Source organism: Anas platyrhynchos, chromosome 24, assembly GCF_047663525.1.
Source record: "Anas platyrhynchos isolate ZD024472 breed Pekin duck chromosome 24, IASCAAS_PekinDuck_T2T, whole genome shotgun sequence".
Taxonomy (NCBI): Eukaryota; Metazoa; Chordata; class Aves; order Anseriformes; family Anatidae; genus Anas; species Anas platyrhynchos.
Window position 1 is genome coordinate 767,858 of NC_092610.1, and position 13,987 is coordinate 781,844.

The 13,987-nt window shown below is 46.6% G+C and overlaps 1 protein-coding gene and 3 non-coding genes across 7 annotated transcripts; all 4 read left to right on the top strand.

Annotated features, from left to right (window-relative positions):
- The first annotated feature begins 397 nt into the window (after nt 1–397).
- PABPC4 (poly(A) binding protein cytoplasmic 4) lies at nt 398–13,951 on the top strand. 4 transcript variants are annotated; one of them, XM_027443805.3, is made up of 16 exons: nt 399–549; nt 978–1,223; nt 6,537–6,730; nt 7,026–7,141; nt 7,629–7,768; nt 8,042–8,136; nt 8,698–8,835; nt 9,414–9,509; nt 9,999–10,271; nt 10,537–10,624; nt 10,798–10,917; nt 11,469–11,596; nt 12,230–12,323; nt 12,421–12,551; nt 12,634–12,733; nt 13,604–13,951. In XM_027443805.3, exons 2-15 carry the CDS (start codon nt 1,025–1,027, stop codon nt 12,718–12,720), a joined length of 1,899 nt encoding a protein of 632 aa, XP_027299606.3. In that variant the 5' UTR covers nt 399–549; nt 978–1,024; the 3' UTR covers nt 12,721–12,733; nt 13,604–13,951. The 4 variants fall into 4 exon arrangements, with proteins under 4 accessions (XP_071883403.1, XP_027299606.3, XP_038023099.2 ...); XM_038167171.2 differs by having other exon boundaries at nt 12,634–12,693; XM_038167172.2 differs by lacking the exon at nt 399–549 and adding an exon at nt 660–678 and having other exon boundaries at nt 12,634–12,693.
- On the top strand, nt 9,130–9,262 carry LOC113839811 (small nucleolar RNA SNORA55). The gene has a single exon (XR_003492410.3). It is a non-coding gene; the product is annotated as a small nucleolar RNA SNORA55 (small nucleolar RNA).
- On the top strand, nt 9,773–9,901 carry LOC113839812 (small nucleolar RNA SNORA55). The gene has a single exon (XR_003492411.3). It is a non-coding gene; the product is annotated as a small nucleolar RNA SNORA55 (small nucleolar RNA).
- Nucleotides 11,044–11,177, top strand: LOC113839810 (small nucleolar RNA SNORA55). Its single transcript, XR_003492409.1, has one exon. It is a non-coding gene; the product is annotated as a small nucleolar RNA SNORA55 (small nucleolar RNA).
- Nucleotides 13,952–13,987: the final 36 nt, after the last annotated feature.

Genomic DNA, 13,987 nt, shown 5'->3' on the forward strand with positions numbered 1-13,987 from the left:
TCAGCCCGTGGCCCCGCAGCCCGCGAGCTGCAGCCCCAGTGCGGCCTCCCAGCGCCAATGGTTGTTGGGATGATGATGAGCTCAGGAGGAAGAAATAACCTGGGCTGAAAATATTGCAAAATGGGGATTATTACCACTGCTTTGCTGTTGTTACCTTTTATTCTACCCCTCTCAATTATCCCATTGGAAGGGGAACAACCCCAGCTGCTGCTGACACCTCAGAAAACACAGCTCGGAGCAGCCACCAAAAACCCGTCAGGAGGGGTTGCCTCGCCCCCTGTGCTCCCCGTCCTCCTCACAGGGGGCTCGTGCGGGACGGGGCTGCCCTGAGGGGCCGGGGAGAAGCCGAGGCCCCGAAATGGCGGCGCGGGCCCCGGTCCTCCCCCCCGCTGGCGTCGCTGCAGCGGGCGGCGGGGGTCGCTCCCTGCGGGCCGGGCCCGCCGCCGCCTCCCCCTGGCGGCCGCTCGGGGCCCCGTCTCGCCGCGGCGGCGGCTATAAAGGGCCGCCCGCCGCCCGCCGCCGCCTCTTCGCTCGCTGGGGCCGCAGCGCGTGAGTGGGGTCGGGCCCGGCACCGACCGGGGAGGGTGCGGGGGGGGCGAGCGCGGCTACGGCCCGGTCCCGGTCCCGTGCTGTGGGGCAACGTCCGTGAGCCTAGCGGGGACGGTTGGAGTGCGGGAGGTTGGTTCCGCTAAAGGTGTATTTGGGAGATAATTGCTTTATATATATGTATAAACATGTAAATTTATTTATTTGTTTATTTATTTTTCTAAAACCCCAACAAACCAAAGAGAACCAGCTCCGGGCCAGGGAGTGGGGGCTCGCTCCATGAGGCTGCCCCGTCTCTGGTGGGGCTCAGTGCAGTGCCTGTCCCCCGACCCCCCCCTCCCCCCCAGGACCCCTTTAGCGACGCTTTTAAATTGTGTTCTGAATGCCTCCCCCCACCCCTTTTAAATATTTACCCAAAGCTTTCCCTACAGACCCCCCAGGATAACCCCCACGGCTGCCGGGAGCACGTGCGGGGACGATGAACGCGGCGGCGGCGGCCAGCAGCTACCCCATGGCATCGCTCTACGTGGGTGACCTGCACCCCGATGTCACCGAGGCCATGCTCTACGAGAAGTTCAGCCCCGCCGGGCCCGTGCTCTCCATCCGCGTCTGCAGGGACATGATCACCCGCCGCTCCCTCGGGTACGCCTACGTCAACTTCCAGCAGCCTGCCGACGGTAAGCGACACGTGGGGCCACGGCCATGGCCTTTTTCTTCACTTTTCCTCACTTTTTTTTCCTTTAACGCACCCTGCTGTTTGTGTGTTCTGTCGTGTAGCTCCCACCGGTGTTGCAGTTATGGGGTAAGTTAGTGCTTGGGGTGTTGGAATATTTTTTTACTGCTTGGTGTCTCCAGAATACTTTGCAAATGCACATCTCAGTGACTTCTCTGGTTAACAGGACTGTTTCTCTGTTACTGGAATTAAACTTTGGAGACCTGGGTTTATTGCAGTGCATATCAGAGGATGATCTCCATGTGCCACCGTGTTCTGGTGTAGGTTTAGGCTATTTATGTGGGACTTCATGCAGTCAGTCCTGGCAATAAAACATGAAAGTAATCAGCCCTGGTCAGATGTTCAGTTTGACTGAGCCTCTGGCTGCCCACCCACTATGACTTAATGCTGGGGAGCTCTGATGGGCTCTGTGTTGCTGTATTTGTGCAAGCACCTGGATGGATCTTCCAGGCTGAAGTGGTATTCCTGCATTAATGGGAATTCATGCATTGTGCAATGTGTGTGAAACCTCAGTCCATGTCAGTTTGCTCTGTTCAGGTTTTTTCTTAATATTTTAATTTGGCACCTGCTCAAGTAGGTATTCCAGCACTATAGCAGCAGAAATGTGAAAGAAGGGAGAGAAAAGGTCATTTTGGAGCATGTCTTTTCTGGAAAAAAAGTGGGTCAGCATTTTCTGCCCACATTTTTAGAGCCTTTGCTTGTTGACTGGTGCAGGTTTACTGCTCCGTGCTGTGATTTAGCAGTGTCTATATATAGGCATCTACAGGCTAGATAAGGTGCACTCTTCCCTTTCATTCAGAATCAATTCGTAAGAGCACAGACTTCAACAGCAGGTGAACTCTCCTGTAGGTTCCAGTTGGCTGTCCTGTTCTACAGTTCTGCAAAGAGCAGCTAGCAGTCTGTCATGCAGGGAAATCCATAACTTTGGATCAAAGTCTTCATAATGTGTAGAAAACCAATTTTATCATGAAATCGTACTCCTGCAAGCAAGCAGAGCCTGTGGAATTGAGCTCTTGGCTGGAATATGGAATGTGATTTTATGTAATCTGATTGTGACTGTGCCATCCTCGCTTCCATCCTCTTCCCTGGTTCAGAGTGCCTTCTGCACATCCTTTCCTTGGGATACCGACTGATCCGACTGAGCTTTTCTGATCTTTTCTCTTGCCAGGCTGATGGGGGAAAAAAAAAAAAACAACTGGCTGCAACCCAGTGCACAAGAACTCATTGATAGAACTCTCAAAATTGCTTTTATGCAGGTTAAGCTCTGTATTTGTCTTGAAATTTCCCAACAGGAAGGAAAGAACCTGAGGGCCTGTCCATATGTCCCTGTCCTGCTCAGATGAACCTGTCTGCTCTGGCTCCCTCTTACAAAACAAGCTTGGTATATTTGTGCTGTGCAAGGGTACAGTAACCCAGGCCTACCTGCCTTTGTCTAGGCTATGATTTATCTCTTTCAGGATAAGAGGAGAAACTAACAGGAAGCAAAAATAGATCCACGAAGGAACTCAGAAATATCAGGCTGTGTGTATGAAGGAGTATAAAGTTCTTCTCTTCCTTAAAGCAGAGAAGACCTGTATAATGTAGGTGTAGGTAAGATGTTAAAAGGGAAGAGTGGCTGGTCAGAAATGCTCGCTTTAGCAGGAGAAAGTTCTCCTCATACAAACATGAAGACAGCTGGCCTTCCCGTGTATTTCAAAGTAATCTTTAATGGTAATAGATAGGCAGGAATTCAGAGGGACCTTGTGTCATTCTGGACTCCTGGTGAGGCAGCAGACATTTTAGGAAGTCCCAGTACTTAAAGTGATACTTCGATAGAGTAACTGGTGTCCTGTTACTGGTGGGTCTTACAAGGTCAAGTGACTTAAACCTAATCTTTGAGTTAAGATTGGGAAGGAGAAATAGACAAACTCCTGCCTTTGTGATCTCTTGTGGAAAAACTCCTGACTTGCCTGGCAAACTACAGCATGTTACGAGTAAAAGGCAGTTGTTTTCCTAAACGTAACGCAGCAGAACCTAAACAGATCATGTTGGGAAGGTGAGCGTGGTGGTGGTGTGTTGAGCTCTATCCGAAAGCCTATGGCAGGGGGGTTGGAACATGGTGATCTTGAAGGTTCCTTCCAACCCAAGGCATTTTATGAACCTTTATGGTCAAATGCAGGACTTCTGGCTTTTGTTTTCATGTCAGTCAGGTAGCAGCCAGAACTCCCCCCTTATGTGGGACCACTGTCACCGTCACATCCTGTGTTTCCAGAACTCCTCTATCCAAATTGGCTAAGAGCTTGTGTTTCTCTTTGTTTTTCTTGGCTAATGGAGTGATACTTTACCCTGGAAGGGGTTACTCTTTGGACATGCATTGTCTGGCTGGTGTAGTCTGCTGCAGAGAGGTTATTTTTAGTGAAAATGAGCTCTGCTGCCTTTGATTGCAGTTCTGTGGCATAGTAGCCAGTGAATGCTGAGTACTGCTTCTGTCATACTCCGATAGGCAGATGAAGGAAATGCTTCAAAGTTCTGGGTAGTTCAGGCTCAGACATGGTTGTTAATATTTATTCTTTTTTGACCGTAAAGGGAAAGAAATTCATTTCATTTGGAAGAAAAGCTGAATTTCCTTTCTCGTGTGTTCCTCATGCAATTTAATTGCATTCCAGGGTTTCATAACATTGACAGTTATGACATGACAACTCAGATAATGAAGCAGAGAAGCTTCAGTGTGGCTGTAGAGATAAGCTGTTCTGCAAGTACAGAGAAAACAGCGTGATTCCCAAGTGAAGAACGAACCCAGAGCTGGGATTAGAGAATGGTCTCCGAAAACGAAAGGCGTAGATAAACTTGCTGCCTCTCTTCTTCCTTAAAGGAGAGAACAGCATAAAGAATATCCAGTGTTGCAGGATAAAACTCCCTGTGCAGAGTTACTGATGGGTGAATCGTGGTGTGTGTGGTTGTTTTATGCTGCTCAGTCACAGCAGCCTTGGCTCTTGGGGAGCCTGTAACAGAATGATCACTTTGAGGCCTAAGGCAAACTGCAAGGGGTGCTCATATGTTTGTTTTCCCTGTCCAAAAGGCACTTGAAGAATGAAAAGAGTCTGAAAGGGGTTAAAAGTATGTGCAATGTTGTATAAGTTGCAGTTGAGCCTGCTGGAAGGATGACAGGAACCAGTGGGAGAGAAACAGATACAGGAACTGAGGTGGGTGAAGATTTGCTGCTTAAGCAGAGGAAAATGAGAAGGTGTTTGTTCAGATGAAGGAAGTGAACTGGGTGTGTTTAGTCTGAGTCACCCGCATCATTCTGCTGATCCTTCACAGCTTTTCCAGGTACTGCTGTGATGTGACTGCATTTCGACCTGGGGGCATGGCAGGCCTCCTTCGGGTCAGGAAACCTCTCCAGGGCTTTCTTACACCACTGCTCACGAGCAGCATGTGTGTGTTTCAAGCAGAGCGCAATAATAGTACGGAATACTTGCAAACTACTGAAAGAGTGGAGCAGTAGTGCCCACTGGTGTGCGTTTAGGAAGCTTGGAAGAAGCACAGTAAGTTCATAACTAGTCTATATAGTTCATAACTCATCTGTATAGTTGATAACTGGCCTGTATCTCAGTACCTGCTGCAGAACAATCCCCTCTGGTTGCTCGCCGCTGCTTCATCTGCCTGCCACCTTTCAGCAGGAGCTCTTTCTGCTGCAAATGGTATTTACGGCTAGTTTGTGTCCTTGCCAACGCATGCTTCTGGAGGACCTCTCTGTGCTATAAATAAACACTGCCAAATTTGACAAGCCAGACCAAGTCGCCTGCTGAAGTGCCTCATGGGGGTGGGCTGCGGAAAGAACCGAAGGGTTGCGTTGATTCAGAGTAGCAGCTGAGGAATCATTTCAGTACGGCAGTTAATTGAATTGAATACCTTTGACTAGCTAATAGAGCTAGTAGAGTCCTAGCAAGTATAGTTTTGTTCTTGAAATGATCTCTTCTTTTACAAGCCTGACTACTTCAGGAGTGAGGCCCAGCAGAACTTGTTTCCCAGTTGGGGTTGTGTGTGAAGGGTTGGGGAAAACAGCAGTGGCACCACTTCAGCTTAAAAAGCAAAAAGATATTTTTGAAGCATGTGAAAAACTCCTAAAAATTCCATGCAGTATGATCCTGGGATAGGGAGTGCAGGAGATTTCTTCAGGCAGTGACCTGTTGGGGTTCCTGGTGGTGGCTCTGTGAAATGCTGCACTGTTCCTCTGCTTGCACTAGCAAAGTATCACACAAAAGCAGGTGTTCAAGTTGGCATTTTCCTGGAATTTGCTGCTCCTGAAATGTAATTGGCAAGTATCATTTAGTGAAGGTGGCATGGAAGAACTGAGCTGAACAAATTTGGAAAATGGGTTCTGCCCTGTTAATAGTCCTTGATTTTTAATGCATATCCCTCTCTTTCCCTGCCTCATGCTGGGAATTGAGTCTTTCATTCTCTGCTCACTCCATGCTGGGAGTGTTTCCTTGCACAGAGGAGTCCCAAGCATCTGAATTTTATGAACAAGATCCTAATGAGTGTACGTAATGATCCTTTTAATATATCAGTAGGTAGCAGAAATAGAATTGTGGAGGGGGGCTGGTTCAGTGTGGGCTAGAATGGCAGCAATGGGGTTTTAGGATTTGTCTGTATGCTTCCATATTCCCCATGTAGGCTGTGTGGATGACTTTTACAGTGTTTTGTCCATTCTTACTCGCTTTTAGATTGAGCAAATGGGGAATCATTTTTTGGCCATGTAGGCTGCAGGGGCTGACTCATGTTGTTCCCAGCCAGCCATGTGTTCATGTGCATTTTCTGTCCCTGACCTGATAGAGAGATGATCCTTTTCTCTTAATAGAAACAAGCATGGGTAGATGAGACCTCATGCAAAGCAAACAAGCCAGTTGGTCACTTTTGCTGCTTCTTTTTTTTCCCAGGGTTTTCTGCATTTCCTTTCCTTATTTTGGGGTGCATACATTTACCTTTATAATGAAGAATATAACTAATTAATGAAGCACAGGCATTTAAAAGACTACTATCATGTCAGTTCAGAACAGTTTATTAATCCAGTTAGATACTTAAGCCTGTCTAGTTACTGTGCTGCAAAGATCTCCCTCGAAACATAAAGTTAAACAAAACAAACCCTAGTCATTGGAATTGGTGGCCACAAGCTTCTCCATGAGCTGACTATAATTCAGAGAAAACCACCTCCCACACGATGGAAACCTTTATTCTTTAACATTCCAGAGAAACCTGTTCTTGACTTCTCTTGCAGCTGAGCGTGCTCTAGACACCATGAATTTTGATGTGATCAAAGGAAAACCCATTCGCATCATGTGGTCTCAGAGGGACCCCTCCTTGAGGAAGTCAGGGGTTGGGAATGTCTTCATTAAGAACCTGGACAAATCCATTGATAACAAGGCACTTTATGACACATTCTCAGCGTTTGGGAATATTTTGTCCTGCAAGGTGAGATGTGGTTGCTTTGTCCAATTCTGCTGTATTGGTGGCATGTTCAGACACACCCAGTGTAGGAAGCAGAAGGGACACCTGTAGCCAAGTGAGGAGTGATGCCTCTGGGAGGCAGAGCTGACCAAAGGGTCAGGGAGAGCTCAAGTTATGTCAGGCTCAGTCATGAGATGCGCCAGTCTGAAAACAGACCTTGCTTGCTTTGCCCCTTGGCAGTAACCTGTTTTCACATCCTGTGACAAAGGAGCCAGTATGTGCTCAGAGATCTGAGTCTGGTTTCCCTCCGCACGTCTAGGTGGTGTGTGATGAGAATGGCTCTAAGGGCTACGCATTTGTGCACTTTGAGACCCAGGATGCTGCAGATAGAGCCATCGAGAAGATGAACGGCATGCTGCTCAACGACCGCAAAGTGTGAGTGTCACAGCCAGCAGCAGCAGCGATCGCATGAACCGTGATGCATCTCGGTATTAACAGGGACACACAAGGCACTGGTTCTCCTGGCCCGAGCCTTGGCCTGCTACCTCTCCACTACAGGGCTGGTGAGTGACCCTGCCCAAGCCATGGCCTGCTCCCCCTCCATTACAGGGCTGGTGGGTTCTCCTAGCCGAGCCTCGACTTGCTACCTCTCTGCTAGTGGGCTGGGTGGGTTTCTGTGGCCAGTGCTCTCTCCACTGCAGAGCCGGGTGGGCATCACAGGCTGCTTCTCTCTGCAGTAGGACAGGTGATTTTTCTGGTTGGTCTGCAGCCTGTTTGTCCTTCTGTTCTCCTGGCACCCTGTCTTCTCCCCATTTCCAACTCCTACCACAAACTCATTTTATCTGCCTCACTGCAAATCACACATTGCTTTTTCCATTCCTGAAAACCAGTTGCTTATTGTAACTTTCATTATTTCCTACAGATTTGTTGGGAGATTCAAGTCTCGTAAAGAACGGGAGGCTGAGCTGGGAGCCAAGGCAAAGGAGTTCACCAATGTTTATATTAAAAACTTTGGGGATGACATGGATGATGAAAGACTAAAGGAGCTCTTCAGCAAATACGGTAAATACAGAAGCACTTTTAATGAAGCTGTGAATTTCATGACCAATGCTCATTTAACACTGCTGCTACCATTTGTGTAGCTCTGCCTGGGTCACTTTGAGGCTGATGAATAGGAAGAATTGAAATGTGGGTGGTAGTTGGGTCAAATGCTGGACGGGAGGCAGAGGCTAGCTAGCAGATAAGTAAGAGAAGAAGGGTAGGGCTATTATGTGAGTTTAATAGTCTAGACAGAGCCTTATGTGGTATTTTACTAACCCTGTCCCTTGGTAACAGGTAAGACTCTGAGCGTTAAAGTGATGACAGACCCCACTGGAAAATCCAAAGGCTTTGGCTTTGTAAGCTTTGAAAAGCATGAGGATGCTAACAAGGTATGACCAACTGTTGTTAATGCTGCTTGCGTATCTTTAGAGAAGAGCTTAATTGCCTCACCACAGAAACCTGTTGAGACAAAATCATGTCTTGGGTGTAATCTTCTGGATGTGGAGACTAGAAACTGCACCTTAATAGCTTGATATTCAGCAATAAGCTGCCATTTCTCAGATTACTAGGTGGTATAAGAAGAGTAATTGTTGAAGAAATGTTACAATAGAGGGCTTAAGGAGTGGGTGTTCTTGGAGAGTTCTTATCCAAGCAGTATGCTCGTTAAAATTTGGCCTTAACTGCAAGAAGGGTGGGGACAAAGTCACAAGTTGCTGTTGTTAGTCTGGTACTTACGGTGGGGTTGCCAGCATGGTCTCTCCTGATAACTTCAGTTTATCTGTAATTAGCGTGTGTTACACAGGAACAATGTGAAGGTGCTATGGCAAGATTGGTTTATTGGCTAACGAACAGGGAGACACAAAGTGAGCTCTGGTTAGCCAGGTTCTTAACAGGATCAGCTGCTGTCTTATTTTTAGCAGTTGACAGTTTTCTTTGAACCCTCTGTCCAGGCAGTAGAAGAAATGAATGGGAAGGATATCAATGGGAAAATGGTGTTTGTAGGGCGAGCACAGAAGAAGGTTGAGCGCCAGGCAGAGCTGAAACGGAAGTTTGAACAGCTAAAACAAGAGAGAATCAGCCGGTACCAGGTGAATAATCTGTCCCTTTTCTGAATTTAAGCACTGTTTGCAATTTACAGGCAGACTGAAAAGGAACTGACAAAGTAGTCATTGTCCTGTAAAATATCCTGGGAGTTAAAGTTTAAAGGTGACTCTGGTATATGCGGGTGAAGAAGACATCTGTGCACAGCCTTGTTCAGGTGGATGTGAGAAATCACACAGCCTCCTTTATTTTCCAATGGGGATACCCCAAAGGATGGAAAGAGATGGCCTGACTGTGCTGTTGTCTCTCTAATTTATGGCAATATTGTCATGTCAGAGGTTGCATCTGAATCTTTCCTGCTCCTTGCAATATAGTGCTGGACTGGGGACACATGATGCAACAGGAAAGCAGAGGAAATCCAGACGGGCTCCCTTTCACCACAGTGGGACTTGTCTCTACACCTTTGCAACATTTTTTGCCCTTGGGTTTGGTGGTGTAAAAGGAACATTATACTAAATTAAGAGGTTTTTAGACAAACGACGCCTTTAACAGATGTATGCCAACAGTCAGTGTGCTCAAAATTCTCTTCATTACTATAGGTGTCTTATTGTTCTCTACCTTCTAGGGAGTTAACCTGTACATTAAAAACCTAGATGACACTATAGATGATGAAAAACTGAGGAAGGAGTTCTCACCTTTCGGATCAATAACAAGTGCCAAGGTATTTGGAGTTGTTGGATTTGTAAAGCCTTAAGGAGCTGTTACCTGACGTGGGTTTGAAGGGCAGTTTGTTTTTCCTGAGTCATTGCAGTCACAAAAGTATATGGAATAGTAAATACACAGATTTCCCTGTCACAGTGTTATTTTACTGATAACTTGTTGTATTCCCTCCTGAAAAGAAGGGGTGGGAGATGGCAAGCATGCTCATTTGAGGCGACTCCCAATAAGCCTCAGATGGCATTTCCCTACCTGTGTTTAGAGGCTGCACCTGATCTTTCCCATTCCTTGCTGCTCAGTGTGGGCCTGGGGACACATGGTGCTTATAGAAAAGCTGAGTAAATCCAGACAGGTGATCTTTTGTTGAGTACTTGTCTCTACACCTCTGCAACACCTACCTGCCTGAGCTGTGACACTTCTCTAGGAAGGAGAATACAGATTCTTATGCTGTTCTTAGTAACGTTGCTCTACTAGCAATTGGTCTTTACTGCAGGTGATGCTGGAAGATGGACGGAGCAAAGGGTTTGGCTTCGTCTGCTTTTCCTCTCCAGAGGAAGCTACAAAAGCTGTGACAGAGATGAATGGACGAATTGTGGGCTCAAAGCCATTGTACGTTGCACTCGCACAAAGGAAGGAAGAGCGGAAGGCCCATCTAACTAATCAGTACATGCAGCGCATTGCTGGGATGAGGGCCTTGCCTGCCAACACAATCATTAATCAGTTCCAGCCTGCTGCTGGGGGGTATTTCATGCCTGCTGTACCCCAGGTAAGCTGAGTTAAATTAGTATGGTGTTATGAATCTTTAACCTGGCTTGAACCTTTGATGGTTCTCATCTCATTGAGCCTTTCTTACACTTATAAGCAAGCAACTCCTAATGAGGAGTGCCGTCAGTGGAGTTAATTGTGTGACTTCCCAGCTGCCTCCTGTCTTAATGTGAATTGAGTGAGTCCTGGGAACAACTGCTGAAACATGTTGTAAACAATATGTGTTATTCACGTATGCACTCTGAGCTTGTCTGCTCTCCCTCCAGGCCCAGAGCAGACCCACTTACTATGCACCCAACCAAATGACGCAGATGAGACCTAACCCACGCTGGCAGCAAGGAGGACGACCTCAAGGTGAGCGTGCTGGAAGCAGCGTTTTGGTTGTGTGACGTTCTTGGTTGTACTTCACACCAAGAACAATGCATGCTTTCCTTTCCGTGCACAACCCCCACCTGCTTCCTGCAGCTGACTGTCCTGACTCGCCAGTCAGCTCTGTTTTGAGGATTTCCCCATATTTCTTCCATTAGGCTTCCAGGGAATGCCAAATGCCATGCGCCAGTCTGGACCACGGCCAGCACTGCGCCATCTGGCCCCTGCTGGCAATGCCCCGGCCTCTCGTGGCCTCCCTGCTGCTGCCCAGCGAGTTGGTAAGGTGTCTGCCTCCCCGCCTCATCCCCTCAGCTGGGGGATGCTGTTGAGACTCGCCTCTTATTTCCAGAAATGGCTGTCAGATACAGATAACTGAAGGCCACCCAGAGCAAGGGGCAGAGACAGCACCTGAATCTTTCCTATTCCTTGCTGTGCAGTGCAGGTCTGGGGACAGTTGGTGCTAGAGCACGGCAGAGGAAATCCAGATGGGTTGCTTTCCCACTTGCTTGGTGCTCATCTCTACAACTCTGCAACATTTGCCACTCAAAATAAGGCTCTGCAGGTTATGAATATTGTTTTCAGAGTAGAGCATCCAATTCATTTTTTCTAAGGAATAACTAGAAAATATCTCACATGCAGGATGTGGAATCTGTGGTCTAGTCTTAGGGAGGAATGCACTTTCCTAAGTGCATTTTGGAGGCCAGTTTCTGAAGTGGTGTAATTAGACTGTACAGTACAGAGCTTGAATCCTGCAGTTAATGGCAGGCACCCTGACTTGCTTGCTGCATATTGCTCTGGGTGTTTCTAATCCTGTTCTCTTCCTTTGCAGGTGTTGCCACTGCAGCACAGAACTTAGCTCCTCGTCCACCTGTAGCTGCCCCCGCTCCCAGAGCGGTTCCTCCTTACAAATACGCCTCAAGTGTCCGCAGCCCGCACCCAGCCGTACAGCCTTTGCAGGTAACACAAGGATCTGTGTTGTTAAGTCCCTAAATAACTGCAGGCCAACAGATTTTACATGCAACTGGAGTGTTTTTGCAGAAATGTCAAGCTACTTGTATAACCCAGACAGGCACCAGAAGTTGGAATTTAAAACCTGGCAGTTGTACCTTTGCCAGGGGCAACTTAGTTGATTTATCTGTCCCATGCTAGTAAGCCACTTTTTACTCAGATACACTGTAAGGTATTTTTCTTGATTCTTTGCTTTCCAGCAAATGGAAATTCTCTTTCATTTAATCATCTTTGATACCCTAGTAAGAATTTGGCTTTGAAGGCAGTTTGCCTTTCCCATACCCCACCGCATTGTACGGAAAGTGCACATGGATGTTTTTTCTCGATTGCGATATCTGTCTCTCCATGTTTGATGTTTCTGTAATATATTTACAGTGCTTATATGTGACATTGAGTTCTTGAGATCAGAATTTGAAGCGTGTTTCAGACCTAAGGGCAATTTTTCTGTCTGTCTGTGAAATGAAGTCTGCTGTCAGCTTGACAGATCGTTTTATAGAAGGAGGGGCTGTATTATTTTGTCTCTAAATGTGAAATGATCAGTATAGAACCTGTTTTTGAACCCTCACATCTGCCCTTCTACAGGCACCTCAGCCTGCAGTCCACGTTCAGGGACAGGAGCCTCTAACAGCCTCCATGCTGGCTGCTGCCCCTCCTCAGGAGCAGAAACAGATGCTGGGTAAGTGAAACTCTGGTTCTTACAGATTGCATTGGGCAATCTTGGGTTTCACCAGCAACTTCTTAACTGAACTGCTGTCTGAACTCCTTTTTTCTAGGAGAACGTTTGTTCCCTCTGATTCAAGCTATGCACCCCAGTCTTGCAGGGAAGATCACAGGAATGCTGCTAGAGATTGACAACTCAGAGCTGCTGCACATGCTGGAGTCTCCAGAGTCCCTCCGGTCAAAGGTAAGCTGGCCTGTTGCTTTTGGGGCAGATGGTGGGACCGTTTCTTCATAAGAAGTTTCACAAAGTAATTTGTCTCCCTCAGGTGGAGGAGGCTGTTGCAGTGTTGCAGGCTCACCAAGCCAAGAAAGAAGCTGCCCAGAAGGTGGGTGTGGTTGCTGCTACCTCTTAAACTGGGAAGACTGGTGAGTGTCACAGTCCTCACTTCAATTGAAATCTTCCAGAATCAGAGTAAATAAAGCATGATCATTAGTAAATGCATCTGGTCTGGGAGGCCTGGGTGCAGAATTTGTCTGATCTTAGTCAGTTATTTGGAAAAGACTAATTTAGCTTCTTGCAACAGCTTCCTTACTGTAGAAGCTTTAGGAGTATTCTGCAGAAATCTCATTTTAATTAAGCATCAGAAAGATGTTGCATAAGTCCCTGAAACGTTCCTAGCAGTTGACATGTCATGGAAGGGTAATGTATTGAAATGAGGCTTGTGAATTGCTAATCCAGGAAACGAGGCAAGATTTTCTGGTGACTTCAAGGCTAAGTAAACTGTTTAATGCCCATTCCTTATCCTGACAACCACCTGCATACTGTATACAAAGTACTAGTGTCAGGAATGTCACTTATTTGCACAGGTCTGTCCAAGCAAATGCTGTCTCCTGTGTTTGGAGTTGGCTCATTTAACTTCTAAATAAGGTTTATATTCAAAATACATTTTACATTTGCTGATGCATTTCTCTCTGGGTTTGTCTGGAGTTGCTATGATCATCTTAAGCACTTTCTGTGAAGCTGTTGTGGTCAGCTGTCACAGCTCAAAATGGTAAATGTTGATGGCTTTTATACTTTAACCTGTAAGTTTCTCAGTGGGTCTGGTGACTGGCTTCTTTACCAAAGAATGTGAGTTTCTTAATGGATGGTCAGAAATGGATTTTATCTACTATGACTTACCACCTCCTGTACCTTGCAAATTATGTTAGTCCTTATGGCTTGTGAAGCTGTAAGTTCACTAGCCTGGAACGAGCTGTGCTGTGTGTAGATAACGTGTCTTCTTCTTTTGCCTGTAGGATGCAAGAAGCCAAATAGCCCCTTCCTAGACATCAGCTCAAGATGTTTGAAGATTCTTCACCGTCCTGCACATCTCAATGCCATGCATCATATAGTTATATTGCATTTTGTAAATTAATCTTTAAAACCTTATTTAAAAAGGCAGTTCCCCAAAGCTCTAGATTTCCAAAACCAGAATGGGGTTTGCAAGCTTCTCCTCTGTGGCCAGAACAGTTCTCCTTTGCCTTTTCTAAGCCAGGACACTGAGGATTTCTGATCAAAAGTATCTTGTGGTTTTGGTTTTAACTGAACAATCATCCACTTTGGAAAGTCTGGAAAGCATTTATCAATAAAGGAATAAAAACTTACACTGTGTTGTCCTATTTTCCCTGGATTTGGTTAAT